The sequence below is a fragment of the Schistocerca americana genome, chromosome 8, assembly GCF_021461395.2.
Source record: "Schistocerca americana isolate TAMUIC-IGC-003095 chromosome 8, iqSchAmer2.1, whole genome shotgun sequence".
NCBI classification, from domain to species: Eukaryota; Metazoa; Arthropoda; class Insecta; order Orthoptera; family Acrididae; genus Schistocerca; species Schistocerca americana.
In genome coordinates this window covers 46171237-46198892 of record NC_060126.1, presented here as the reverse complement: position 1 = coordinate 46198892, position 27656 = coordinate 46171237, and the positions used below count along the sequence as shown (strand labels likewise).

The following is a 27656-nucleotide window of genomic DNA, read 5'->3' as shown; positions in this document are numbered from 1 at the left end:
AAGGGTGGGGCAACACCGTATTGAATTCCAGCGTTACCGATGGAGGGCGCCATGAACTTGTAGGTCATTTTCAGCCAGGTGTCTGGATACTTTTGATCACATAGTGTATGTGTTAAATGGCATAACAGATCCTAAAAGTAGCTTATATAGACTATTTGATTTGAAGGTATGGTACAACGTATGGAGGAAGAGGATATTTTACGAAAATTTATTCTTACAGAAGTACAAGAATTCAAATTTGAAGTCCTATAATAAAACCCCAGGAATAAATTGTTAAACCATTAGTAAAAAGGCTGCTGAAAACTGCTGCACAATAGCATGCTGCACTTGGGACGGTATAAACACAGCCCTCACACTCATTTTTAAGAATGAAAAACCAAATATATTTTGCACAATAATCAAAACTCACAAAAGTACATAGGCAAATAGTAATCTTAGTGGGACATCCTCACATGTAAAATCGGTGTGAGCAAAAATATGAGAACAGCAATTAAAAATTATGAGCAAACCATCAAATATTTATTAAAAAACACCAAGAAACTGTTGCAGGAGGAGCACGCAGTGCTGAGGGCAGCAATACCCGTAATCAGTTTTATTTGTACATTACAACACGAAACAAGCATCAGCCAACGTAATTCCAAGTGCTAGGCAAACTAGGAAAGCCAGGCACATATTTTTACAAAGCATTGATGGGCACTCCAAAAACAGTATCCATTAATATAGAAATAAATCAATGAAACAAACAGAATCATGATAAATGAGAGTCCTTAAGGCAGCAGTCCCAAATGAGAAAATGAGACCACTAAAGTAACACATCATCAAAGGTATGAAAAAACTAATTCGGGTTGCTTGAAATCTGCTTTATAATTACCATGCTAGGATCTAATTTGTGGTGCACATACACTTAGAGTCCCTCCTAGACATCAAGTTGCCTACTCTTAGGCTCGATGTGAGGGATTTTTAAACCTTATCTCTTAACTGTTTTCCAGTCTCACTTAAAGATCTGCTCCTTTGACTATTTATGTTAGTGTAGTGGTATACAAGAACTGCATATGTTTCCGGTCATTCATTGAGGGTAAAACATGGCCCTTCATTTTTAAATGGTGGCCTAGTGCACTATTGTTACTTCTGTACACGTGTTCTCTAAACTTTGTTATGAAGTCGTTCCCAGTCTGACCCATGTAGATCCTGTCACAGGAACCACATGCAATTTTATAAACCCCTGAATTTTTAAATTTGTTACCTCCAGCGTCAAGGCAAAGGTGCAAATAGGTTTCCAAACACAGAAATAACTTGGGCTTGCTTTGCAGCACAATCTTGATACATGGCTTTCATTTATTGCTTTCTGTGTAAGAATCATAATTGTTTTAGTTATAATGTTTTACAAGATGACCAAAATGCCTGTTAACATTTGATAGTGAACTAATTCATGGAATAATTTAGGTAGAAAGGTAAATCGTGGTTACACAACCCTGAAATGATGTGGGGGTGTTATTGAAGCCAGAAAAAGTGCAAAAAACAGCCAACAGGTAGCACTGAACCGACAAAACCCGTTTCACATTACTAGGATCTGCGGCAGCTGCAGAATTCGGGCTACAAAAAATCCTACAACTGTTGTAGAAATCCCATTGCATGATGTGAAAGTCATGGTGTGGTGCGGATTTACCACATCAATCGTGAGTGGATGCTTTCTCTTGGAGGAAGTGCAGGGTGCAGCTGATTTTCTAACTGTCGGCATGATCGAGTGCGAGATACGCCATTATGTTACAGAATTGCATTGTACCTAGCCCGGCTGATAAACACTTGCTGGAAGGTATGACTTTTCTGCACACTCAAACAGTGGAAAATCTAGGATGGAATGTAACACTATAATGAAAAAGAATAGTTGCTACTCACAATATAGCGGAGATGCTGAGTCGCAGAAAGGCAAAACAAAAAAACTGTCGGAAAGTTATCTTTTGAACAATCTTTTTGTTGTGCCTTTCTATGACTCAGCTTTTCTGCATATTGCTACACATGTGAAAGATCTCTTGCACCCATTGTTTGGTGAGGATCGCTTGCTGAGCCACAGCTCTGACGTGCTTGGCCTCCTGTGTCCCTCAGACCATCTGTGTGATATTGGTTATGGGGTTATCTAAAGTTGCAAGTTTCCCACAGTTGTTATACCTGATTAGGGATGCTAAAAGAAAACATCCGATGAGAATTTCTTGCTATACCTACTGATATGCTGTATAGTGCTGTTCCCAATATCGTCCCTTGACTACGGGTATTCATGAATTACATGTTGAGCAGTTGTTATAAAGAACATTGCCTTTGCTAAAAATCAGTTCTTATGCAGTTTGCTGCTGTATCGTATTAAGCACCATCTGTTGGCAAAAAAAAAAACTCTGTGTCATTTCAAGCGTGTGTGTCAATTTTTACCCCTCTACCCACATTAGTCTGTGAAGTATTGAATTTTCGAATGTTAACAGACTTTTGGGTCGCCCTGTAATGACAGGTAAAGAGTGGCTCAGTTGTCATTAAATGTTGTAAGTTTTCACTATTAGTATTTTAGTGTTGTCGAATAAATTTGGCAATTTTACATTTCCATTGTAGCTGTTAAAACTAGTGCAGTCAAATTACTTGTTCTTTTGAGAAAGAAAGAGAACTGTCCATTAATTAAATGTCTATTGTAAAGACAAAACGTTTCCAATTTCAGCTTGTGGTCTTCAGTTAGTGTCTAAATGGAAAGAATGTATACAAATTTGTGCAGTATTGCTTGTACATCATTATCAAGTGTGTGTGTGTGTGTGTGTGTGTGTGTGTGTGTGTGTGTGTGAGAGAGAGAGAGAGAGAGAGAGAGAGAGAGAGAGAGAGAGAGAGAAAACAATCATATAAGTGCGTGCTTGTCTGGTTGTGCTGGTGTGTAGGGTATTGGGATGAAAGAACGTGCAGACTCCTGCTTACTGCCTACAGATATTTGTATGCGCGAAACTATATTTGGTTGCATCTAGTTCCTTAACCATTTCATCAACCTTGCTAAATAACTACGACACTTTTGCTAAAATTAAAATTTATTAAGTTTTTGCATACATAACAAATATTAGATACTTTAATTCAGTTTTTTCACAGTTAACCATAGTTAGAAAAGTTTTTTGGAAGGTATAATTAATTCTTGTTGTCCATGAGATGTTACAGACACATTTGTGCCATACAGAATTTTTATGGCATACTCCTCTGGACATTTACTGATAACCGAGTGTCTACCAGTCACAAAACATAATGTTCTATTAATTTTTTCTTTAATCATGCTTTCTCATTCTACAAATATGATAATTGACTCTTCCTATGTATATGCTTTACATGCATCCATTCTGATTTGAGAAAGCCAGTGGTATGTAGCATTCAATGGCATTGTTCCCTTAACTATTCTTTATTACCTGTGAATTGCTCTTCTGAATACTTGTAGCCCTGAAACATGAAAGCTCTCTGAGCAATTCTCCCAAACTTTCTTTCTCTTTCTTTCTCATTAATTTGTTTATCGTGTGTTAACCTCTCTCTCTATGTGTAATATCCATATTACAGTATTTCCATTGATTGCATGAGTAGCTATGCAACATGTCTGTAATTTTATATTCAGGGGCAGACAGATTATTTGTAGAATACTAAGTTGAAGCATGATGGTCATAAAATACAATTTAAAAAATCAGTTACTGAACTTTGCTTTAGCATGTAGGTTCCTTAGTCATATTTAAATCAATTTTTATTGCATTAAATGTTTATTTAGAAGAATTTGAATAGGTACTGTCACCAATTATGAGCAAAACCATTACAAAAAAGGATCTGTAAAGGTCTGTTGTGATTTATGTCTAACATATAAATTTCCTTTTGTAGTGAAATATAATGTGTGTGTGTGTGTGTGTGTGTGTGTGTGTGTGTGTGTGTGTGTGTATTTTATTACTGAATATAGACATCAGTAAACAAAATTCTTATATACTGTAAGTGAGAAGTATATTTATTAAAAGTTGTTTTTCAGTGATGTCAATAAGAAAAGTGCTATATGCATGTTAACATGCATGTCAGTAGAGTGGAAAATTTTGTTTGCATCTGACAAGATAACCATAATTTCTTCTTGTATTTAACCTCGAGATGCAGTTCCTATTTTTTTTTAAAGCTGTCTGCAGTCATTCTCAGGAAATTATGTGGTCATTTTTGTTCTTCAATGTTATATATTTTATTGGTGTTCATATTGCATATGTTTTATGTGCTTTCATGAAAAGACAAATTACTTGTATGTTAAGTTAATGCATAGATTTATGAACACATTATTTTCCACAGCGTAAAATCTTAACTGTAGTGATCCTGGTGGAAAACACCAAAATCCCTGCAATCATTTCGGAATTAACAGCGCACAGAAATTACGTAGAATATATATATATATGGTTATAATAGAGGGAAACATTCCACATAGGAAATATATATCTAAAAACAAAGATGATGTGACTGACCAAATGAAAGTGCTGGCAGGTCGACAGACACACAAACATACACACAAAATTCAAGCTTTCGCAACAAACTGTTGCCTCATCAGGAAACAGGGAAGGAGAGGGAAAGACGAAAGGATGTGGGTTTTAAGGGAGAGGGTAAGGAGTCATTCCAATCCCGGGAGTGGAAAGACTTACCTTAGGGGGAAAAAAGGACGGGTATACACACGCGCGCGCGCGCACACACACATCTATCCACACATATACAGACACAAGCAGACATATTTAAAGACAAAGAGTTATATATATATATATATGAGAGAGAGAGAGAGAGAGAGAGAGAGAGAGAGAGAGAGAGAGAAGACTTACCACGAGGGAATTATCCAATTGGGATGGAAATCGGTAGATATGATGTACATTTACAGACAAACAAATGATTACAGTTTCAGAAAAAATTGAACACTTACTCGAGAGAAAAAGCATCAGATTGAGACAGTCAGTAATGTACTGGTCCACCTGTGGCCCTTGTACAAGCAGTTATTCAGATTTGCATTAATTGATAGTTGTTGGGTGCTCTCATGCAGGATATCTTGCAAAATTCTGTCCAGTTGGTGCATTAGATTGTCAGACACCGAGATGGTCTGGAGGGGCATACCCATAATGCTCCAAATGTCCTCAATTGGGAAGAGAACTGGCAAATTTGCTGGCCAGGGTAAGGTTTGACAAGTATGAATAGAAGCTCTCGCTGTGTGCGAGCGAGTGTTATCTTGCTGAAAGGGGCACCCAGGATGGCTTGCCATGAAGACAGCAAAACAGTGCTTAGAGTATCGTCGATGTGTTGCTGTACTGCATGGGGAAGGATGCCGTGGATGGCAACTGACAGGATCCTGCTATGAAGTGAAATGGGACTCCAGACCACAGTTAACGAGCTGTACGGTGGGTGACAGGTTGGTATCACCCCGCTGTCTGGGGCATCTCCAGACACATCTTTGCTTGTCATCAGGACTCAGTTCGAAGCTGGACTCATCACTGAAGACAATTCTAGTCCAGGCAATGAGACTCCAGGCCAACTATGTGTCTGGAGACCCCCCCAGACAGTGGTGGGATACCATCCCTCCTTTCACCCACCGTACGGCGAGGAGTGATTTATGGGGTGCCATTTCTTTTCAGAGCAAGACTCCTTTGTTGCCATCTGCGGCACATTTCCAGCACAGTGCTAAGTCGACTGTATTCTACGCCTCATTTTGTTGCCTTTCATGGCAAGCTATGGGCTTTATGGTGTGCATGAAAGATAATGCCCACCTGCAGACAGTGCAAGTTTCTACTGCTTGTTTCCTTGCTGGCCAAACCCTACCTTGGCCAGCAAGTTAGCCAGATCTTCCCCAGTTGTCCCCTGCTGATAATGTTTTTAATATTATGGGCATGGCCCTCTAACCAGCTCGGGATTTTAAGTATCTAATGTGCCAATTGGACAGACTTTGACACTATATCCTTGTGGAGGACATCCAATAACTCTGTCAATCAGTACCAAGCCACATAACTGCTTGCATAAGGGCTAGAGGTGGACCAGTCTGTTCATGACTACCTCAATTTGTGAAGCTCTTTCTTGTGAATAAATCGTAAAATTTTTCTGAAACTTGAATCATTTGTTTACCTGCACATGTACATGGCATCTTCCAGTTCCCGTTCAATTTGGATAATTCCTTTCTGGTGCATTGTTTTTATTTTTTATTTTATTTTTATTTGTAACATCATGAGAGTTCACGTATTGTGTCCACATATTTATCCCCTTCAGTTATACTTTCTCAGTACAACACAATTTGTTAAAGCAGTTAACTAATAAAAGGTCCTTTCCTTTCCTACTAGAGAGAAATTTGTAACAATTATGAATGGCCCTGAGTTAGGTCAGTTATTAGTATCTATACACATGATTGATAATCAATGTAATAGACAAGAATCAGAACTAAACTTGTTACACGTGAATTATGCATTCTTGTCTGTCACAATAGACATTTTTAACAGTAAAATACTTAAAAGAATTGTCAGATGGTTTTTGCAAATGGTCCCTTTTAGTTAATCACATTATATTCAGTTATGCACAGCAGTGTGTGCAACACTATTGGTCAGTGTCGTACATGGTGAGAAATGCTGGTGGATAGTCAGAATCTCTAATGTGTTTGGGTATATATATGGATAAGAATTTAAACAAAACAAGTCAAAAATATTGTGAGAGTTGTAAAACTTTTAAGGTTTCCTGTAAATACTTTGTTACATTGCATCATTATTGGGCACATTGGCTTCAGTTTCACAGTAGATGTACTTAATTGCAAGTCATGCAGATTATCCATTGAAAAAACAAACGAACTGATGAGGACCGTGACTCCAGTATCAGAGCAAAAGAAATTCATTAGTTACATGCTAACAATGATAAATTATGATAAATAACCAATCAGCTGCTCCATTCTTGGGCATTAGGATGAATCATATAAATAATTTGTGAAACATGGAAAGATCTAAAGGGAACTAAAAATATAGATTGAAACAAATTTTGCCTTCAGTTTTTAAACCATCCAAATGTACAATATTAGGTCCTCAGCTTCTCTTATAATTTCCTTGACATTCTCTTTCATTATTTAAAAAGGACAATAGTTTGAATTCACATCTGTGATCATAAGTTATTTGATCACATGCATTCTCTTTGTTGCCATTTGCGAACCAGAATGTGAAGGGTAAGCTGAGTTGCTACACTTGCATCTTTCTTGGATCATTCTCAATATCACATTATTCACTGGTATGCAACTCTGAAGTTTTTCCTATAGTATTAAAAATATCAAGGTCATTGATATGGTACAGGTTGAAACACATTTTCATAGTATTCATTAATCCATTATAAAATGCTTCCTTGGAATTTGTGAGTGTGAAATGGTGTCTTCAGTTTTATTGTGGTACTTCCCAGTGACTCCATAAATTAGCTGTTTTATGGCCCAAAGAATTACCACTCTTGCTTGTCCAGTCCTCATTCTTAGTTAGCAGAAGAGTACAGATGTAGTTGTGTGTGTGTGTGTGTGTGTGTGTGTGTGTGTGTGTGTGTGTGTGTGTGTGTGTGTGCGCGCCCCCCCACACACTCTATTTCAGCTTTCATTCCATCATTTTATTCACTCATCATCAAGTATTTATTGAAAATTCATTTCTGCTCTAACATTTGTACATTCAGACTGCTGTTTCTTGTTTCCTAATTTCTTACCATTTTCTACTCAATGAATTGTTTTAAAACCTTGAAAAACATGGATTTTTATTAATTGTGTGCCTTTTTGTCTTACTCCTTTTAAGACAATGCTTTTAATTGTCACAGACATTTTTAGTTTTAATTGTGTCAATCTTTTCATGAAGTGCTGACTATAGCACCTGCAATTGCGTTGTTCCTCCTAATTATTTTGGAGATATGTTACTGATTATTGGTGGCGTATCCCTCCTTCCATCCTTGTAACCCATGTTTGTTGACAAAAGTTAATTTCTGTCTTTGATAGATAGTGCCTGCTAATGTTTGTTTCGTGCAGATTTCTCAAACTAATCTGTAAGGCAGTAAAATGTATGGAAAATGCTCAAGCACTACGCTTTAGAAAAATAACTCCCAAATAATAATGTTTGCACAGTTAGCTCTTTATTGTTATGTTGTTGTTTCTTTGTGTCTTAAACCTTTGAAAGACAACTTTTTCACCTCTGACTGTTATTTAATTTCTGTCACCACAGTTGTAATTGTTATAACATTCAATTGGAAGAATTCATACTTGCATACTTGTTGAAAATTATAATCCCATGGTCAAGCAAATTTCAAGCAGAAGCTTTTTGGAATTCCACTGGTGGGAATTGAAACAGAGAAGATTAAAGCCCGCCAAGCATTTCAGTATTTGATGGCTACCTCGGCACCAAATGACGAGAATATCAGTGATATAAACAATAAGATCAGTCAGGGTAAATACGCAATGTGCTAACTGCACACTGTACTCTGAAGCTCAGATGTAACAACAAACACAAAATGTGTTACAGTACCTACAAACAGTTGTTGAAACTATTAGCACTTATACAACCTAGACTTATTAACTAAAACATCCCCTGATTATTCTCGCAGAAAATGAACCTCTGGAGAACAAGCAGTGGCGTTTCTAGGATGGGTCATGTGTGAAGTGACACTTTAAGAGACAGTAAAAGATATAAAAATAAAGGGCCTTCTTGGGTGTGAGCAACTGAAGTGGATGGTGAAACTAGAAGGTTGAAAAGAATGTGGAAATGAGATTCCTCAGAGAGAAAGAAGTGTTGTGGACCACACGAAGGCTGGTCTGCAGATGCTTGTGATATGATGACCCAAGTGGTTTACAAGAATGGGATTACTATTGTGTGTCAGTGGATGTCTTAAAATGGTATTAAGTTAAACTCCATATTAAATGTTTGACATCAAGAATTATGTTTTAAGGCAAACTGGTTCACCAAATTATGTAAATGGAGATTAGGTGCTGTGCAGTGTTTAGTCCAGTTTGCTGATAGGGACAAAATTGACCAAGCTGCAAAATCTTTTTACTCTTCAAGAGCAATTTATAATATCATGAGTACTTGAAATGAAGGACAGTGTTACAATGAGCTTTGAAGGTTCAGAAGAAAAATGTAGCAAAAATGGATTAAACATTTTACATGCACTTGGGAGTCTGGTTACTTTCCATGCCTTGTTTGGTAATAGGTGATGAGGAACAGTCTTTTTTTTTATTTATTTTTTTAACCAAAAATCAAATTGACTATCCATTCTGTCCATTACTATGCTCATTGGAGTTTCCGTGTGTGAATTCTGGGAAGTAGCATGAAATAATTTGTATCAGCTGTTGTCGTCACTCCCTGAAAGATTACTGTCTCATTTGTGGTAACAAGATATGTGCAGGGTAATAGGGGTGACAAGCTTAGATATGTTCTTTATTATTACTTTTAAAAAAGTTTGTGCAAATTCACCTCTATACTATATTCAATTGTGTGCCTGCACAGAAGCTTGTACATGAATTTCTGAGCTTTAAATCTACCTTTAAGTCTCTGTATTAAGTACATTGTACAGTCATACTGCATTTTGTGTTTCACAATGTAGAAAAAGATGGTTGCTACTTATCCCAAAGAAGATACGTTAAGTTGCAGACAGGCACAGTTAGACACTTACACTAAGCTGTCTGCTACATTCTTCATCAGCAAGAGAGAAACACACACCATTCATACACACAAAGTAGAACACCTCATGCACACATGACCGCCTGAGCTGCCAGAATTGATAGTCATGTGTGCATGAGGTGTACTTGCTTCTATGTGTGAATGGTGTGTGTTCCTCTGTTTCTCTATTGCTGATGAAGGCTGTGACTGAAAGCTTTGCGTAAGTGTATTTTAATTGTGCTTGTGAGAACTTAATGTGTGTTTTTTACAGTAAGTAGCAATTTATCTGTTCCTACACTGTTGATACTCCTAAGTGAATTCCATTGTTTGATTTTGCATTTTGTGTTTGTCATTATGCATTAATTTCTTCTCTTAAATTCTTGTATTATTTTTTAAACTCCACTGTTGCACAAATTTGAAATATGAATCTATTTTTAAATTTTGCACTCTCAGGTGCTGATGGACATGTTCTACCAAGACGACGATGGAGTTTCTGCTGGTGGTGCCGATGACGTAGATCCTCTGACGCCTCGCACGTCACTCACGTACGAAGAGGTCGTAAAAGACCTAATTCATGATGAAAAGCAGTATTTACGTGATTTACACATGATAATCAAAGTATTCCGTGAAGAAATTGCAAAACTTGTCAGTTCTGACAGTAAGGTAATCATTTTTAATTTACTTGTTGTGTTAGTCTTCTTCAGCATGTCTGAATAAAAGGATTTATTTTCTTAAGAATAGGGATGTTATTTTGATGCAATATATATTTTTATAGTCTTCCACACATTGCTAACATTTTGCACTGATAAAACTTTAGATGAAACATAGTTGTGAGACACTAATCATTTGTTTTTCAAAGGAGCTCGACGCAATGTTTAGTAATATAATGGACATTTATGAACTGACTGTAACTTTCTTGGGTTCATTGGAAGATATGGTTGAGATCAGTGAAGAGAAACAAGTACCTGCGATTGGAAGCTGCTTTGAAGAATTAGCAGAGGTAAAAATAATGTCTATTACTACCCAGATAATTTTACAGGAATTTTAAAGTTTCATTAATCCTGAAGGTTACAGATGTGGTAGTACATGCTAATTTCAATGGTGTATCACCAAAAGAAGGTACTGTGCTTTTCTCCAACAGAATCAAAATCTCTTTTTATCTTTGCTGTATGAGCACTGAGGTGTGTTATATTCTCTGGGTCTGTGTTTGGGTGGATTAGGACTCTGATAATGCTACAGCCACACTGATGTAGGATTTCAGTCAATGTATTTATACATTTGTAATGGTTATGAACATTTAAAAATTGTTTTATTTTTTCCATCATTGATTATTAATGAGAAGCACCGCAACTGTATTGATACACATTTATTGTGACATAACTGGTTTCATTCATTAGATCATCATCAGGTTGTTGCGCTGTCGGTATTATTATCTAATGCAACGTTAGGGGCAAAACCTGGAAATGCAATCATTTAAACATTCTGCAGACCACCTAGCCGAAGCGTGGTGAGTGGTAAGTACGTATGACGTGGTGTGCTGTATACACAATAGTTGAGTACACGGGGATCCCTGACAGTTGCAATGGGCTGCACATGGTGGGCCTGTGTTGACCGATAACGTAACATGATTTTATAAATGCCTCTGTGGCAATGCTGTGATGTCACAGCTCTGTAAACGCCTACCATCTTGACTGTAGAGCGAATATAGCAGCTGTGTCACATGCACTTACTGCATGTCACGGTACTTCCAGGTGGTTGACAGTATTTTTATATGATTTTCATTTTCATATTTTTCCTATAATGTCACATAAGACAAATATACCTTTTAAAATGTGACACTGTTGCAACTTGACAACCTGATGGTGGTCTAAGTGACATAACAGGTCATGGCATAACAAATGTATATTGATACACCTGTGGTGATTCTCATTAATTATTAATATTGGTATCAGTCAGCTGTTGGCCTAAAAATGACATCATCATTTGATGTTTGTGACTGTGTTTAAACGGTCTAAGGTATTACTTTATCAGTTGTAAAATTCACACGTCGAAACTGTAAAATTACATGAAAACACCCTAGTTGACCAGTAGTTACTTTCAGAAGGCGAAATTACTGCCTCATACACAACCTAAAACATTTGGTAATTTTTTCTACTTTTAAATATTTCTATTGGCATTATGTGGAATTTTGCCTCTGAGGGGTAAGTATTGGTTACAATCCTGTGTCCTTTTGCATCCAAAGAATTACTTTAAAAGAAATGCACATTACTTGACAGAATTTGGGGTAAAAGGAAAAGTTTCATTCAGCACAGAAAAGAAGTTGGGGGTGAGGCTCCTAAAGGGAAATATACATAATTGGATAATGAATATTTGAACAGTAACAAATTCTGTTTGAAAATTTGATACCAATTATGTTCACTATTGATTGTCTGCTTTACCAACTGAAAGTGCTCTGGGATTTCACAAATTATTACTAACTTAGATTTCTGTAACAACTGTTAGATTCCATCGTGTCTTCCATTGTTTAACTTAGATTTTTGGTAGGCTGTGATGTACAGGTCACTCATTTTATATTTTTCGCTTGTTGGTACTTTGTAATCATCTCCTCTTTACTGAACCATCTTATTTAACTTTAGAAGCATTATATTAAATATTTCTGAAAATGGATTACTCTGTTGGACATCTGTTGCACATTAGGCTGCCGAATTTGATGTCTACGGGAGGTATGCCCGTGACATCACACAGCCACAGAGCAGAGAGGCGCTAATGAAGCTCAGCAGTCGGCCCGAAGTCTCTGATGCTCTTCAGTCGGCTGGCCATGGATTCAGAGAAGCTGTGAAGTATTACCTTCCAAAGCTGCTGCTTGGTCCTATTTGGCACTGTTTTCTGTACTTCGACTATATAAAGGTACTTTATTTTGCGCGCGCGCGCACACACACACACACACACACACACACACACACACACACACACACACACACACACACAGACCTCAATCTCTGGCTGCTGAAGCAGTGGATTGATAGCAGCAATCTGGAGGGGGCGGATAAGAGGAAGGGATAGCAGTGTGTGGTGGGGGAAGGGAGGAGTGCAGTCTGGCAGTGTGTGCAGACTAGGCTGCCAAGAGGTGCAGCGTCAGGAGGTAGTGGGGTAGGGAGGTGGGTAAAATGAAGCGAAAATGTGGCGGAATAGGGAAATATGGGCTGCAGCATTGGTAGAGGGCGGCAAACAAAGAGGAGACTGGAATGGGCAGGAGGTGACAGGGCAGAGGCTGTGAAAATTGTTGGATGTAACGGTGTGGAGACAGTATGTTACCGTAGGTTGAGGCCAGGGTAATTACGGGAGTGGAGAAGGGGTTGTAAAGATAACACCCATCTGTTTGGGTAGTAAAGCAGCCATTGAAATGCAGGATGCTATGTTCAGTAGAGCGTTCTGCCGCAGGATGGTCTACTTCGCTCTCGGCCACAGTTTGGTGGTGGCTGTTCATCCTGGTGGGCAGCTAGTTGGTAGGCATACCAATATAAAAAGCTGTGCAATGATTGCAGTAGAGCTGGTAAATGGCATGGCTGCTTTCACAGGTGGCCCAGCCCCTGATGGGGTAGGATAAACCTGTGACAGGACTAGGATAGGAAGTGCACTCTTAGTCATCCAGTACCATCCCAGACTGGAATAACTGAATGTCATCCTTCACCAGGACTGTGATTACCTATCATCACAGCCTGAAACCAGGGACATTCTACCCGATTTCCTTCCCACTCATTGTAAAGAAATGTTCCATTGCCCACCCAACCTACACACCATTCTAGTCCATCCCTGTGCTGCTCCCTATCCTGACCCCTTGCCACAAGGATTATGTCCCTGTAGAAGACCTAGGCGCAAGACATCCCCAATCCACCCAGCCAGCACTTCCTATTCCAGTACTGTCATAGGTTTATCTTACACCATCAGGGGCCAGGTCTCCTGTGAAAGCAGCCATGTCATTTACCAGCTCTTCTGCTATCATTGCGCAGCTTTTTGTATTGGTATGACTATCACCTAGCTGTCCAGCAATATGAATGGCCACTGCCCCAAACTGTGGCCAAGAGCAAAGTACACCATCCTGTGACACAACATGCAACTGAACATAATATGCTTGATTTCAGTGGCTGCTTCACTACCTATCTGGATTCTCCACTCTGCCACCAGCTTTTCTGAACTGTGCAGATGGGAGTTATCTTTACGGCACATTCTCCACTCCCATAATTATCCCAGGCTCAACCTACAGTAACATGCTGCCCCTCCACCCAACAGTTTCCACACTCTCTGTCGTATCTCGTCTTTCCCATTCCTATCTTCTATACCCTTTTTCTGCCATCATCTGCGTATGCACCCACACAACTTATGCCACTCCTCTGCTTTTTTGCTCCGTTTTCTCCATCTCCCTGCCCCACGACCTGACACTGTGCATGTTGACATTCTGATCCCTGCATACTCTGCCAGACAGTGCTCCTCCCTTCCCCCACGCGTACAGTGCTATTCCTTCCCCTTCTCCACCCCCTCCGGATTGTTGCTACCATCCCACATGATAGTTGCATCCTGGTCGGAGTTGGCAGTCACGTGTGCATAAGGTGTGCTTACTTGTGTGAATGAATGGTGTGTTTCTCGTTTTCCAATGAAGACTGTGCCCAAAAGCTTATGTGTAAGTGTCTTTTAACTGTGCCTGTCTGCAACTTAGCATGATAACGTTACAGTAAGTAGCACTTTGTCTTTCCCTACATGTTGTTGTTCCTACTTGCAGTTTCCAATGCTTAAATTTAAATCAGGTGTTAACAAATCCCTCTTTTTGGAAGTACTTTTCTTGATTTTGCCAATCTGCATTTTATATTCTCTGTGCTCCACACATCATCAGCTATTTTCCTGTCCAAATAGCGAAACTAGTAGAGTACTTTTATTGTCTTATTTCCTCGTCTAATTCTCTCAGCGCCTTCTGATTTAAACTGACTACATTCAATTATCTTTGTTTTGCATTTGTTGGTGTTCATCTTGTATCCTCCTTTCAATACTCTATCCACTTCACTCAGCTCTCCGCTGCCTGAGCAACACCAACTGGGGTGCAGATCGCTCTACCTTGCTGCAGCTCTACAGAGCCCTTGTTCAATACCGTCTTGACTATGGGAGTGTGATTTATGGTTAGGCGGTGCCCTCAGCGTTGCGTTTACTCTGCCCATTGCACCACTGTGGCGTTCGACTAGTGATGGGAGCTTGTAGGACGAGTCCAGTGACGAGCGTGCTGATGGAGGCTGGGGTCCCTCCGTTGAAGGTCAGGCATGCACAACTGTTCTCCAGTTATATTGCACACGTTTGTAGTTCTCCTGTGCATCCGAATTTTCGTCTCCTTTTCCCACCCACGGCGGTTCCTCTCCCACATCAGCGGCCCAGGTCAGGGCTTACAATTGCAGTTCGCATCTGATCCCTTCTACCCGAACTGGAGTCCTTGCCTTTACCACCTATACTTGGTCTATTCACGTACACCTCCATGCTGTACACCCAGGCCGCAGCTTCGCCTGGACCTATCACATGGCTCTAAGATCTCAGTTAACCCCGCGGCTCTCCCCTGCCACTTTCTGTCGATTCTTGACTTGTACCGAGGCCATGAAGTGGTTTACACAAAAAGTTCGATTGCTGATGGTCACATCTGCTTCGCATATGTCCACGGAGGACAAATTGAACACCGTTCCTTACCCGATGGCTGCAGTGTTTTCACTGCAGAGCTGATGGCTGTATCTCGTTCTCTTGAGCACATCCGTTCATGCCCTGGGGAGTCGTTTCTTCTGTGTACTGACTCCTTGAGCAGCCTACAAGCTATCGACCAATGCTACCCTCGTCATCCTTTCGTAGTTACCAGCCAGGAGCCCATCTATGCCCTGGAACGGTCCAGTCACTCAATGGTGTTTGTCTCGACCCCAAGTCACATCGGAATACCAGGCAATGAACTTGCCAACAGGCTGGCTAAACTGTATACATGGAAACCAGTTATATAGATCGGCTTCTCTGAACCTGACCTGCATTTGCTCTTACACCGCAGGGTTTTTCGGCTTTGGGAGACGGAATGGCATAACAGTACTTGCAACAAACTGTGTGTCATTAAGGAGACTACGAATGTGTGGAAGTCTTCTATGCAGGCCTCTCGCAGGGAATCAGTTGTCTTCTGCTGGCTCCGCATTGACCATATGTGGCTAATGCATGGCTACCTCCTCTGTTATGAGGATCCACCTTGGTGTTGCTGTGCTCACAAATGAGTGTCGTCCATCTCTTGCTGGACTGCCCACTTTTAGCCGCTGTAATCCCTCATCTTTAGTTTTACGTTTTGTTCGTGAGGTTGGGTTTTATCATTTGTTCTAAGTTTTCGCACATGTCATGTGGTCCTCTGTGTCCTTCACCCTAGCACTTTTAGGGTGGTGATTTTAATGTGTTTCAGAGTGGCTGGCTTCTCCTTTTTATTCTCGTGGTTGGACAGTCACTGTAATCTGCTTTCTTGTTTTACGCCTTTCTAACTGTTTTTTGCGTGTCTCTGTTGTTTTCTTGTCCTTTTTTGTTCCTTTTAGTGTTTTTTACCTTTTCTTTGTTCTTGTGGTTTTCCCTTTCCTTCCGTTTTCTGTTGTATGTCTCGTTTGCTTTATTCTCCCCTTGTGGCATTGTTTTATTTGAAACAAGGGACCGATGACCAAGCAGTTTGGTCCCTTCCCCCCCTCTTTTAAATCAACCAATCACCCCTCAGCTACTCTTGCAAGTCCTTCACCATCTCCGACAGAATTATGTTGCTATCTGCAAACCACAAAGTTTTCATTCTTATCCCTGAACTTTAATTCCTCCTCCAAATAGTTCTTTGGTTTACTTTCACTTGCTCAGTGTACTAATTGAATGACATTGGGGATAGGCTACAATCCTGTCTCATTCCCTTCTAAATTACTTCCCTTTCACTTTGTTTGATTCTTATAAGTGCAGTCTGGTTTCACCTCACCTGTAGTGAACTGATGCATGGAGAACAGAAACACGTAACATGATGCAGCATTTTTGAGCGATTGCTCTTTTTCTAGCAAAAGTACACACATTTACAAACACAACAACACAGACATCCAAACAGACACGTCCCTGGTCTCAGTGATACTCGTATGTGCATTTGGATGTCACACGAGTCCCACAGTGGCCACATACACGCAAAAGAAAATCAGTGAAGTGACCCTCCAAAAATCAAGCTAACTTACTTCTGGATTATTCCATGCCAAGTGGTCTAGAAGTTCCGATATGACAGAGATTTTGACAAAATTTTGTTTGAACATTCACGCTTACTTCCAATAAGCATTGGTGAAATTTCACAATCACTAATTCAGTTCTTCCAAAGATACAGTTGTTTGTTTGACCCCATTGTGAAGCTATCAACAGTGCACCTGTGATTTTTCGGCAACTTTGAGACACAATATCTCTGGCAGTATTTTCTTGAAAGAAAGAAAACTGTGTCATCTTGTACAACTTTTTGAACTCTTTTAAGTGAAATAAATTATTTGAAGCAATCAGCCAAAAGGAATAGAAGCTTGAAAAAAGTGTAAAAATGGTGGGATAAGCCTAGAACTTTTCATGTAATAAATCATCAATCAGATTACACAGTTTCATTCTCCTACTGCTTTTCAGTATGTCACAAATTGAGGGCAAACATGACGATTTTTTCTAAAAATGCCAGAAATTGTTATTTTTGCTCCACTTTTGTAAAAAAGTATTCTGCAAACTGTTGTAAACTGTTTTCATGAGAAAGACCATGTTTGAAACCCTAAAAACTAGATTTGGTTTTGCCGTGTGAGCATATAAGGCCCTAAAAAAAGGACGACAAGGTGGAGGTGCATTGATAATGGTCCCATATACTGCTGATAGTCAAATTAAATCTGACGCCCTTTTATTATGTTCTACAATTGTTTAGTAGACGTACTCTCTTGGAAAGGTAATATCAAAAGTGTTGATGACTGGGAAGTGACAAAGTCCAAATAACTCAAAAAATTTCTAAAATCACATTTCTTTCTCTTATGACTCATTACAACACATTTAAGCCTTTCTTTTCTGCTGTAACTACAGACTTAGACTGGTTGTAAGCTTAACAATTGAGCTGTGCATTACCAGGGCAATGGAAATCATGATAGTAAAATTGTTGCATAACAGCTGCAGCACAGGTTTTACCCATTGTCACATTGTGTAAATTTTGGTGAAGTTCATAGCTGTCTTTGTGACATTGGAATGGAATCATGTTATAGAGAATTATTAGTATGTCTCTTTACTGTGCATTACTGTTGGTGTGCTAGTTTAATTCCGGTTGAAGGTATAGCATACTTATTATTAGTGTGGTTTACGGTTTTTATGGAACATTAGTAACCTGATGAAACATTGTATAAATGTGTTACTATTGTCCACAATGGCTTAACCACTGCTCGTTCCTTTTAAAGTGAAAAATCAAGCATCCCCATTACCATAGGGGCCCCATTCGATAGTTTCTGGAAGAGCAGCAATTCAGGTGGGTTTTTGTACCACAGGTTCACAAGCTGGGTAAGGGTTTCTTTACACAGGATTCCAAGCCTGATAAATTTCTTTGAGTCAGAGACCAAAGCTAGAAGAGATCTCTTTTAGGATCCTAAGCTTATGTTTACTTCAAGCTACTTGAATTTTTTTACATGTTTCATTAATTTCTGAGGGGAAACTGTACTGCCGGCCAGATGATATCTCTGATGGCATTGTTTGGGAAGAAATTTCGATAAAATAGAACCCAAAAAATTGCACTTTTCAAATGTTATTACCTAAAATTATTAGAGCCACAAAAAAAAAGAAAATTATTCTTTTTGTTGGATTCCGTATTCCATTTCATTTTTTATAAAACGAATTTTGTGGCGGTGAATACTGTAGCGATATCTAAAAAACAAAAAGAGACTCCATATTTGCAGTTTTTCTCACTGAAGCTCAATTCCTTGTCATCAGTAGTTTTGAAACTAATTTTCCTAATTGTAGAACTTAATAAAAGATGTCAGATTAGTACCAGCAGTATATGGTCCCATTGTTGATGCACTTCCACCTTGTTGTTTTATAGGAACTTATATGCTCACATTTTGAAATCAAATCTAGGTTATAGGTGGTTGAGAAAATAGTCTTTCTAATAAAAATGGTTTACAAGACTTTGTAGAAAAGACTTATTTTGTAAAAGTAGACCAGAAATCACCATTTTTGGTGTTTTTAGAAACAAATTTTTATGTTTGCCCTCAATTTGTAAGTTCCTGAAAAGATGTAGGAGAGTGAAATCTTATATTCTGAGATCTTGTATTGTTAATACGTGTAAAGTTTCAGGTTAATCCCACAATTATTTCTGGAGATATAAAAAGTTAAACATAACTTTTTAAATTTGTTTTATTTATTTATTTTTTTCCAAGCGTCTATTTTTTCTGCCAACTTTGCTTCGCCTTGTTGCTGTTTCTTAGGGTCTTGTATGCTTGCATTGCAAAACCAAATATAGTTTTTTGGTGGCTTAGAATACGGTCTTTCTAATGAAATTTGTTTAAAAAGAGTTTGCAAAAGACTCGTTTTTGCAAAAGTGGACCAAAAATTGCTGCTTTTTGGCATTTTTAGAAAGATTGTGAACTTTGCCCACAAATTGTAAACAACTGGAAAACGGTAGGAGAATGAAATCGAATATTGTTATTCCATGTACTGATAACTGATTATGTACAAAGTTCAAAGTTTATCCTGCAGTTATTGCTGGAGATATAAAAAGCTAAACATCACATTTTTTTGAGTGTCTGTGTTTTCTGCTGACTTAGCTTCAGATTAACCATACGGAAATTGCTCAGGAGATCTTTTTTTTTATTATTTTGCTTAAAATAGCATAAAAAGTTGTACAAGGTAGCCTACTTTTGTTTCTTTCGAGAAAATATTGCTGGAGATATTATGCCTCAAAGTTACCGAAAACTCGTGGGGATTGTAGCTGCGCTATGGGTTAAAATGAATGACTATGTCTCCGAAAGTATTGAATTAGTGATAGAAAAATCTGCTCATGTTCATGAACATGTGTGAATGTACACACAAAATTTCTGCAAAATCCATGATGGTGATAATTATATGGGAACTTTTTCAGAATTATACTACTTCGTGTGGGATGGTGCTACTTAGAAGGAGTGGTGAAATGAACATGCATAAAGTGTCATAAATATATATTTTATGTAATGTAGTCCAGTGCAGTATTTTATTTGGAGTTACTGTAGTCTTCTTTAGTTGCTATTTGATTGAAATTTGTCTAATTGGTGTATTTGGTAAGTGTTTCAAATACTTTACTTCTAATATTCTTTAAATTTATATACTAAACAGTATATGACACAGTATTATAATATGTTGTGTGCTTTACTAATCTTTCAGTGCATAATTTGTTATATGATAGCTCACTTTCGTATACCACAGTTCCACTATATCGCCGGGACAAAGCGTGCACCCTGACAACTGTATTATGTTAGGCTTTTGCTGTACTCCTTTTTCTGACCAGAGCCTGAATCCTGTCCATAACACACATCTGTCTGTCATCAAGTGAAACTGTATAACTAGTTAATGTAAGTAGATAGTTAAAAAATCTATTCATCAAGCAGTGACAGGAGGGAACACACATTAAGGTATTGGACTTTGCGAGCTTACGGAGCCAATGGCTCATTCTGGCAGAAGGGTTGAAGGGGAAGGAAGAGGGGTAAAGGAAAAGGGCTTGATGAGGTTTAGGAAATGGAGAGAGTTCGGAATAGTGGCCGGAACACCAGTTAGGGAAGACTTACTGGACAGGATGAGAGGGAAATACTGATTATTGGGGACTGCCTTGGATGAAGTTTGAAAACCTGAAAGCTTAAAAGTGGAAGATGGGGTGTTAATGCAAGACAGAGAATACTGACAGAATATTGTGGATAAGTTAAAAAGAGTGGAAAGCTAAGTGCATTGTATGTGGTGGTCATGGGGTGTGGGGAGAAATAGACTTGTCAAAAAATTCAGGATACAGAAAACTAAAAGGGAGTGAAAAAAAGGCATAGTTACTGAGAACAAATTGTGAAACTGAAGAAATTAGCATAAATTAAGGCCAGGAGGGTGGCGATAACCAAAACTTGTAACACCAATTCCCACCTGCGGAGTCCTGAGAAACTGGTGTCTGGGGGAAGAATTCAGATAGCACATGTAGTGAAACAGGCACCAAGTTCATGACTGCCATGTTGTAGGAGTATGTTCTGATGTTCTGAAACAGGATATTGTTCATTGCCAATATACACCCTCTGCTATGCCCATTAGTCCTAACGAATAAATCGGTGGTAGTCATGCCAATGTAAAAGAGCAAATGGTGTTTACATAACGGCTGGGACACATGTTTTCATCAATGTGATGTCATCAGTGCATCTAAACCAACCCAGAGGCTGAAGGTTTAGGGACCCCGGGAAGCCGTGTCCTTGCAACCTGTGAAAAAGTTGGCATAGGAAGATACTATCATGGGTCCCATGGCCATACCACTGATCTGTTTATATGCCTGCCCCTCGAAGGTAAAATAGTTCCTGGTAAGTATAAAGTTGGTTAAGGAGAGCAGGAAGGACACAATAGGCCTGGTATCAGTTGGGCGTTGAGTAAGGAAATGTTCAGTAGCAGACAGAACGTGTTCATGGAGGATGTTGGTATAGAGTGAGGTGGCATCAATGGTAACAGTCAAGGGGTGTGGTAAGAATGGGACAGGGACAGATTTCAGACGATCTAGGAAATGCTTGGTGTCTTAAAATAAGAGGTGTTTATCAACAAAGGCAGGTATATGTTTGGCAAGTCCTTTGAAGCTGGCAACCAGGGACAGCAAGGTGATTGGGTGTGGGGATCTTAGGAAGAAGGTCAAAGGTGGAAATGTATGTTTTGAATGGGGGTAAGGAGTTCTGTGGATTGAGGTGTTAGTCCTTGTGAGGGGCATGAGGTTTTAAGGAGCGACTGTAGGTCAGTTTATATGACAAGGATGGGATCTTCATGGCAGATGCTGTACGTAGAAGATCAGTTGATGACTCCATTCTTATGCTCCCAGCAGACAAGGTATCTACCATTGCGTCCCTTAGGAGGAGGATGGTAGTCACCAGTTGATGACTACCACTGTGGTGCTTTGACTGGTGGGAGTATGTAAGTGAGGGTCTATGCCAGCTGTCTGACACATCTATGATGGTATCTGCCATCGAGATCCCACCCCTGTGATACAAATTGACGTACAGTCCCTCCTTAAACCCCTATAGAACATGTTGCCCTACCCAAATCACGCAGCCCCGCCTTTCACCTTCTTCCTAAGATCCACAAACGCAGTCACCCTGGCAGTCATAGTTACTGACTTCAAAGTGCTTACCAAATGTATATCTGCCTTAGTTGATCAACACTTGCAACATATGGTACAAAATCTTCTCTCCTCTATTAAAGACACCACCCATTTCTGAGCTCATGTGAAGTCTGTCCCCACCCCAGCCCCACCACACACCTTGCTTGTTAACATTGATGACACGTCCCTCTATACCGACAAGTGCCACGTAATGTGACCTGTGTGTTACTGAACATTACCACACTCAGTGGACACCTGATACCATACCTATAACATCCTTCCTACACACCATAATATTTTACCTTTGAGTGGCAGACAAACAAACAGATTAGGGGCACAGCCATGGGAACCAGGGTATGTCCTTCCTGTGCCAACCTTTTCATGGGTTGTTTGGAATGGGAGTCCCTAAACTGTCAGCCCCGTGTTTGGTTTAGATGTGTTGATGACATCTTTGCCATATGGACTCGTGGTGAGGCTGACCTGTTATAATTCTTGGAATCCTAATCAAATTTCGTATGGTCTTATTCCGAATTCCATAAGACTTTCATTGAAGTTGACATCACCTTCACCAAGGGTCAGCTGCTAACAAACAACAATACTTACATTTTCACAGTCTCTGTCCTTTCCATGTCAAACGTTCCCTCTCATACAGCTTTGGGATTTTAGGGAAACATGCTTGTTCAGATGCTGATTTTGTACAGCAATACACCACCATACTCACCTCAGCCTTCTCTTCATGTAATTATCCCATAAGCTTAGTTCAGGTGGATATGTCCAGAGCCATAACATTTAATCCTGTTACTGCTGATCCCTCCAAAAAGCAACTTTGGAGTAGACCTCTTGTCACTCAGTGCTATCCTGGTCTTGAATGTATTGATCGGAAACTTCAACAAGGCTATAACTTCCTAAAATTGAGCCCTGAAATGAGATCCACTCTGGCCTCCCAGTCTCTGCAATATCCTTGTCAGACCCTATGCTCCTCCTACATCTATTTCCCCACCCTATGGCTGCTGTAAGCCTTTTCCAATGTGTCCTCCAGTCACTACTTTAGCAGCCCTGTAACTGGCAAAACATGCTCAAAGGGAGAGCCACTTGTGAAACAACACGTAATTTACCAGCTGTTATGTAAACACCATTAGGCCTTTCACATTGGCATGACTATCACCAAGTTATCAGTTAGGAAGAACGGCCATAGGTGGAGGGTTTACACTGGCAACAAGCAATACCCTGTTGCAAAGCGTGCTCTATAGCAAGAAAGTCATGATCTGCCTGTTTCACCACATGTTTCATCTGGATTCTTTGCCCAGACACAAGCTTCTGTAAACTCCACATATGGGAACTGGCGTTACAATGTTTCTTTGGTTCTCGCCACCCTCCTGGCCTTAATTTATGTTAATTTCTTCAGTCTCAACATTTCATCCCAGTAACTATTCCTTTCTTCTCTCTCTTTTAGTTTTCTGCATTTGCTGTTTTCTGATGAGTCTGTTTATCCCAGCACCCCACCTCTACCATATACAATGCACTTAGCTTTCCACTATTTTAAGCTGTGCGTGATGTTTTGTCAGTGATCTCTGTTGTGTGTATTACCCTATCTTCCACCTTTAAGCTGTCAGGTTTTCAAAGATTCCAGTGTACTCCCCAGCTATCGGTCTTTCCTTCTCATCCCATCTGGTAAGCCTCCCCTGACTCGGGGTTTTGGCAACTTTCCCAAACCCTTCCCATTTCCTAAACCTTACCAGTCCTTTTCTTTCACCCGTTTTCCTTCTGCTTCAACACTTTTGCCATGAGGAGGTCCATTGGCTCCAAAAGCTTGCAGATTTCAGTACTTTGATATATATTTCCTCCTGACATTACATGGTATGTTGATTTTTTATCTATTTACATTATATTTTTGAAAATTGATTATTTTTGTTGTATTATTGTCTAATTAGTTACAAACTTAGTGATGATTTATATTACCAATACTACAGCAGTAACATCTTTAGTATACTGTCTTGTGCTCATTTACAGATTTTGCATAGATTGACACCCATTGACGAAGACAGAGAGAGCTTGGAACAGGTGGAAGGCCTGTTGAAGCCACTTCAAACGGAACTTTTGCAGACAGTTGGAAACTTACCAAAGAGGTACACACTATAATCCCTGTGCTAGAAAAAAGTTTCATTGTTTCGTACTTTTATTTACAAACTGTGTTTTTACAGAGAGAGTGGAATTCGAATGCATGGTAGAGTGAGGAGACAGATTGCTCTGGATAAGACAAATGAACTTCAAAAATCAATAGACGGTTGGGAAGGGAAGGACATTGGCCAATGCTGCAATGAATTTATTCGTGGTAAGATATTGTGTGTGATAAAAATAAAAAGCAAAAAAACTGCATGTGTTTTTTTTTTTTTTTTTTTTTTTTTTTTTTTTTTTTTTTTAAATATAAAATTATTTGTGAGCTGGTGGCATATATGTTGTCATATAGCATTTTCTGTTATCTGCTCAGTGAAGGTAAAAGGAAATTTATGTTTTGTAATGCTTTCTTGGCATGCTTATCGAGTGAAAGTTTCTGAACCAAGTCATGTTCTGCACAAGAAATTGGTAAGGACTGGAAGGTGTAACATTTGGTTTTGGCCAAATAAGTGCATATTTTTAGGTAAATTTTTTCTGAAACAACAAGATTTCAGAAAGATTTTAAACACCATATTACTAGTATGTACTCTACCTTGTAGTCGTATCTGCTTCTAGGACTTCCACTGTTCCATCAGTGTACTCGAAGAAGGAAATGAAACTCAAATTGTATGTTTCCCTAGTCACGCATCCTTTATTTCATATACATCCATTCCTGCTTTACCAGTTTGCACTTCCTGTAAGTTTCATTTTTTATACATCCGTATTCCCATTTGAACAATGGGAAATCCAGGATGGAATGTAACAATATTATGAAAAGGAAAGTTGCCACCCACCGTATAGTGAAGATGCTGAGATGCAGATAGGCACAACAAAAAGACTGTCACAAATAAAGGTTGTATAAAAAATACTCTCTCTCTCTCTCTCTCTCTCTCTCTCTCTCTCTCCCCCCCCCCCCCCCCCCCCACCCACCACCACTCCCCCTCCCCCTCTCCATCTCCATATAATCATGCAAACACAGCTTATACAAACACTACTGCAGTATCAGGCAACTGAGGCCAAACTACAAGCAGCAGCACCAGTGCGTGACTGGGTGGGGGTAAGGAGGAGGCTGGGGTGGGGAGGTGGTGGGATAGTAGAGTAGGGGTAGTGGACAGTGCAGTGCTGCTGCGGAGTGTGCAGAGACGAGGTGGAGAGAGGTTAGATGTATAGTCGAGAGGTTAGTTGGTGGGCATGGGAGAGGTGGGGAGGGAGAAGGGGCAGAGAGCGAACAAGGAGAGAAGTAAAAAGACTGGTTGCGATGGTGGACTGGAGCCTGTGTAGTGCTGGAATGGGAATAGGGAAGGGGCTGGATGGGTGAGGACAATGACTAATGAAGGCTGAGGCCAGGAGGGTTACGGGAACATCGGATATATTGCAGGGAAAGTTCCCACCTGTGCAATTAAGAAAAGCTGGTGTTAGTGGGAAGCATCCGTATGGCACAGGCAGTGAAGCAGTCGAGTTTATTGGCCACAGTTTGTCGGTGGTCATTCATGTGGAGAGACCAGCTTGTCGGTTGTCATGCCCATGTAGAATGCAGCACAAAGGTTGCAGCCTAGCTTGTAGATCACATGACTGGTTTCGCAGGTAGCCCTGTAATTTGTGACCGGGCTGGTGGTGGTGGTGGTGGTGGTGGTGGTGGTGGTGAGAGAATGTATGGGACAAGTCTTGCATCTAGGGGGTCTTGGATCTACAGGGGTATGTGCCATGAGGTAAGGGATTGGGAACAGGGGCTGTGTAAGGATGGACGAATATATTGTGTAGGTTCAGGGAACGGCAGAATAACACTGTGGGAGGGGTGGGAGGGATAGTGGGCAGGGCATGATGAGAGGTAGTCGAAACCCTGGCAGAGAATGTAATTCAGTTCTCCAGTCCTGGGTGGTACTGAGTTACAAGGGGAATGTTACTCCGTAGCTGGACTATGGGCCTTTTGGGAGGTGATGGGAGACTGGAAAGAAAAGGCATGGTAGATTTTTCTTTTTGTACAAGGTTGGGATGATATTTACGGTCTGTGAAGGCTTCTGGAGACGCTCGCTATATTTCGAGAGGGACCGCTCGTCACTACAGATGCGATGGCCACAGGTGGCTAGGCTGTATGGAAGGGATTTCTTAGTATGGCATGGGTGGCATATGTCGAAGTAGAGGTGTTTCTGGTGGTTAGTAGGTTTGATATGGATGGAGGTACTGATGTGGCTGCAAGGGAGAGGAAGAAAATCACTGTGCACTCCGTGTGCATACCAGGGGGAGTCATTCCAGATGTGGAAAGGGTCCTTCCGGATACCATGAAGGGTACTGGGTGTGCACCCATCTGCAGTGGTTGCTCATGTCGGCACCAATGATGTGTGTTGCTATGGATTGGAGGAAATCCTCTCTGGCTTCCGGCGGCTATCTGATTTCGTGAAGACTGCCAGTCTTGTTAGCGGGATGAAAGCAGAGCTCACCATCTGCACCATCGTTGACAGGACTGACTGTTGACCTTTGGTACAGAGCCGAGTGGAGGGTCTGAATCAGAGGCTGAGATGGTTCTGTGACTGTGTGGGCTGCAGATTCCTCGACTTACGCCATAGGGTGGTGGGGTTTCGGATTCCACTGGATAGGTCAGGAGTCCACTACACACAGCAGGCGGCTACATGTGTAGCAGGGGTTGTGTGGCATGGACTGGGCGGTTTTTTAGGTTAGATGACCTTGGGCAAGTACAGAAAGGGCAACAGCCTCAAAGGGTGCGGGGCAAAGTCAGGACATGCGGGGACCAAGCAGCAATCGGTATTTTAATTGTAAACTGTCGAAGCTACATTGGTAAAGTACCGGAACTTCAAGTACTGATAGAAAGCACCGAGGCTGAAATGATTATAGGTACAGAAAGCTGGCTGAAGCCAGAGATAAATTCTGCTGAAATTTTTACAAAGGCACAGACTTTTATAAATTGTGAATCACATGCAGTATTCTCGTCACCATAAGAATAATATACATATAAACATTTTGCCATGTATTGAATATAAAGGATAGATTGCATGCAACCGGTGGTGGCGTGTTTCTCGCTGTTAGTAGTAGTTTATCCTGTAGTGAAATAGAAGTGGATAGTTCCTGTGAGTTATTATGGGTGGAGGTTATACTCAACAACCGAGCTAGGTTAATAATTGGCTCATTTTACCGAGCTCCCGACTCAGCAGCATTAGTGGCAGAACAACTGAGAGAAAATCTGAAATACATTTCACATAAATTTCCTCAGCATGTTATACCGTATTTACTCGATCTAAGCCGCACTTTTTTTCCGGTTTTTGTAATCCAAAAAACCGCCTGCGGATTAGAATAGAGTGCAAAGCAAGCGGAAATTCTGAAAAAAGTTGGTGGGTGCAGCCACAACTTACTTCTGCCGTCGAATATATGTAGCGCTACACAGGCATGCTTTGTATGCACAAAGATAAATACTGGCGCCAAAACCTCTGTGTCAGTAAATAAATTTAAAAAAAAGGTGGAAGACGAGCTATTTTCTCCAC

At 40.1% G+C, this 27656-nt stretch overlaps 1 protein-coding gene across 1 annotated transcript in view; it reads left to right on the top strand.

Moving 5' to 3' along the window:
• The window catches only part of LOC124545448 (protein son of sevenless-like), a 177065-nt gene that overhangs the window by 28347 nt on the left and 121062 nt on the right, over positions 1 to 27656 (top strand). The window contains 5 exon segments of the mRNA XM_047124372.1: positions 10098 to 10307; positions 10504 to 10644; positions 12342 to 12551; positions 24019 to 24134; positions 24210 to 24340. Coding sequence (XP_046980328.1) covers positions 10098 to 10307; positions 10504 to 10644; positions 12342 to 12551; positions 24019 to 24134; positions 24210 to 24340 — 808 coding nt within the window.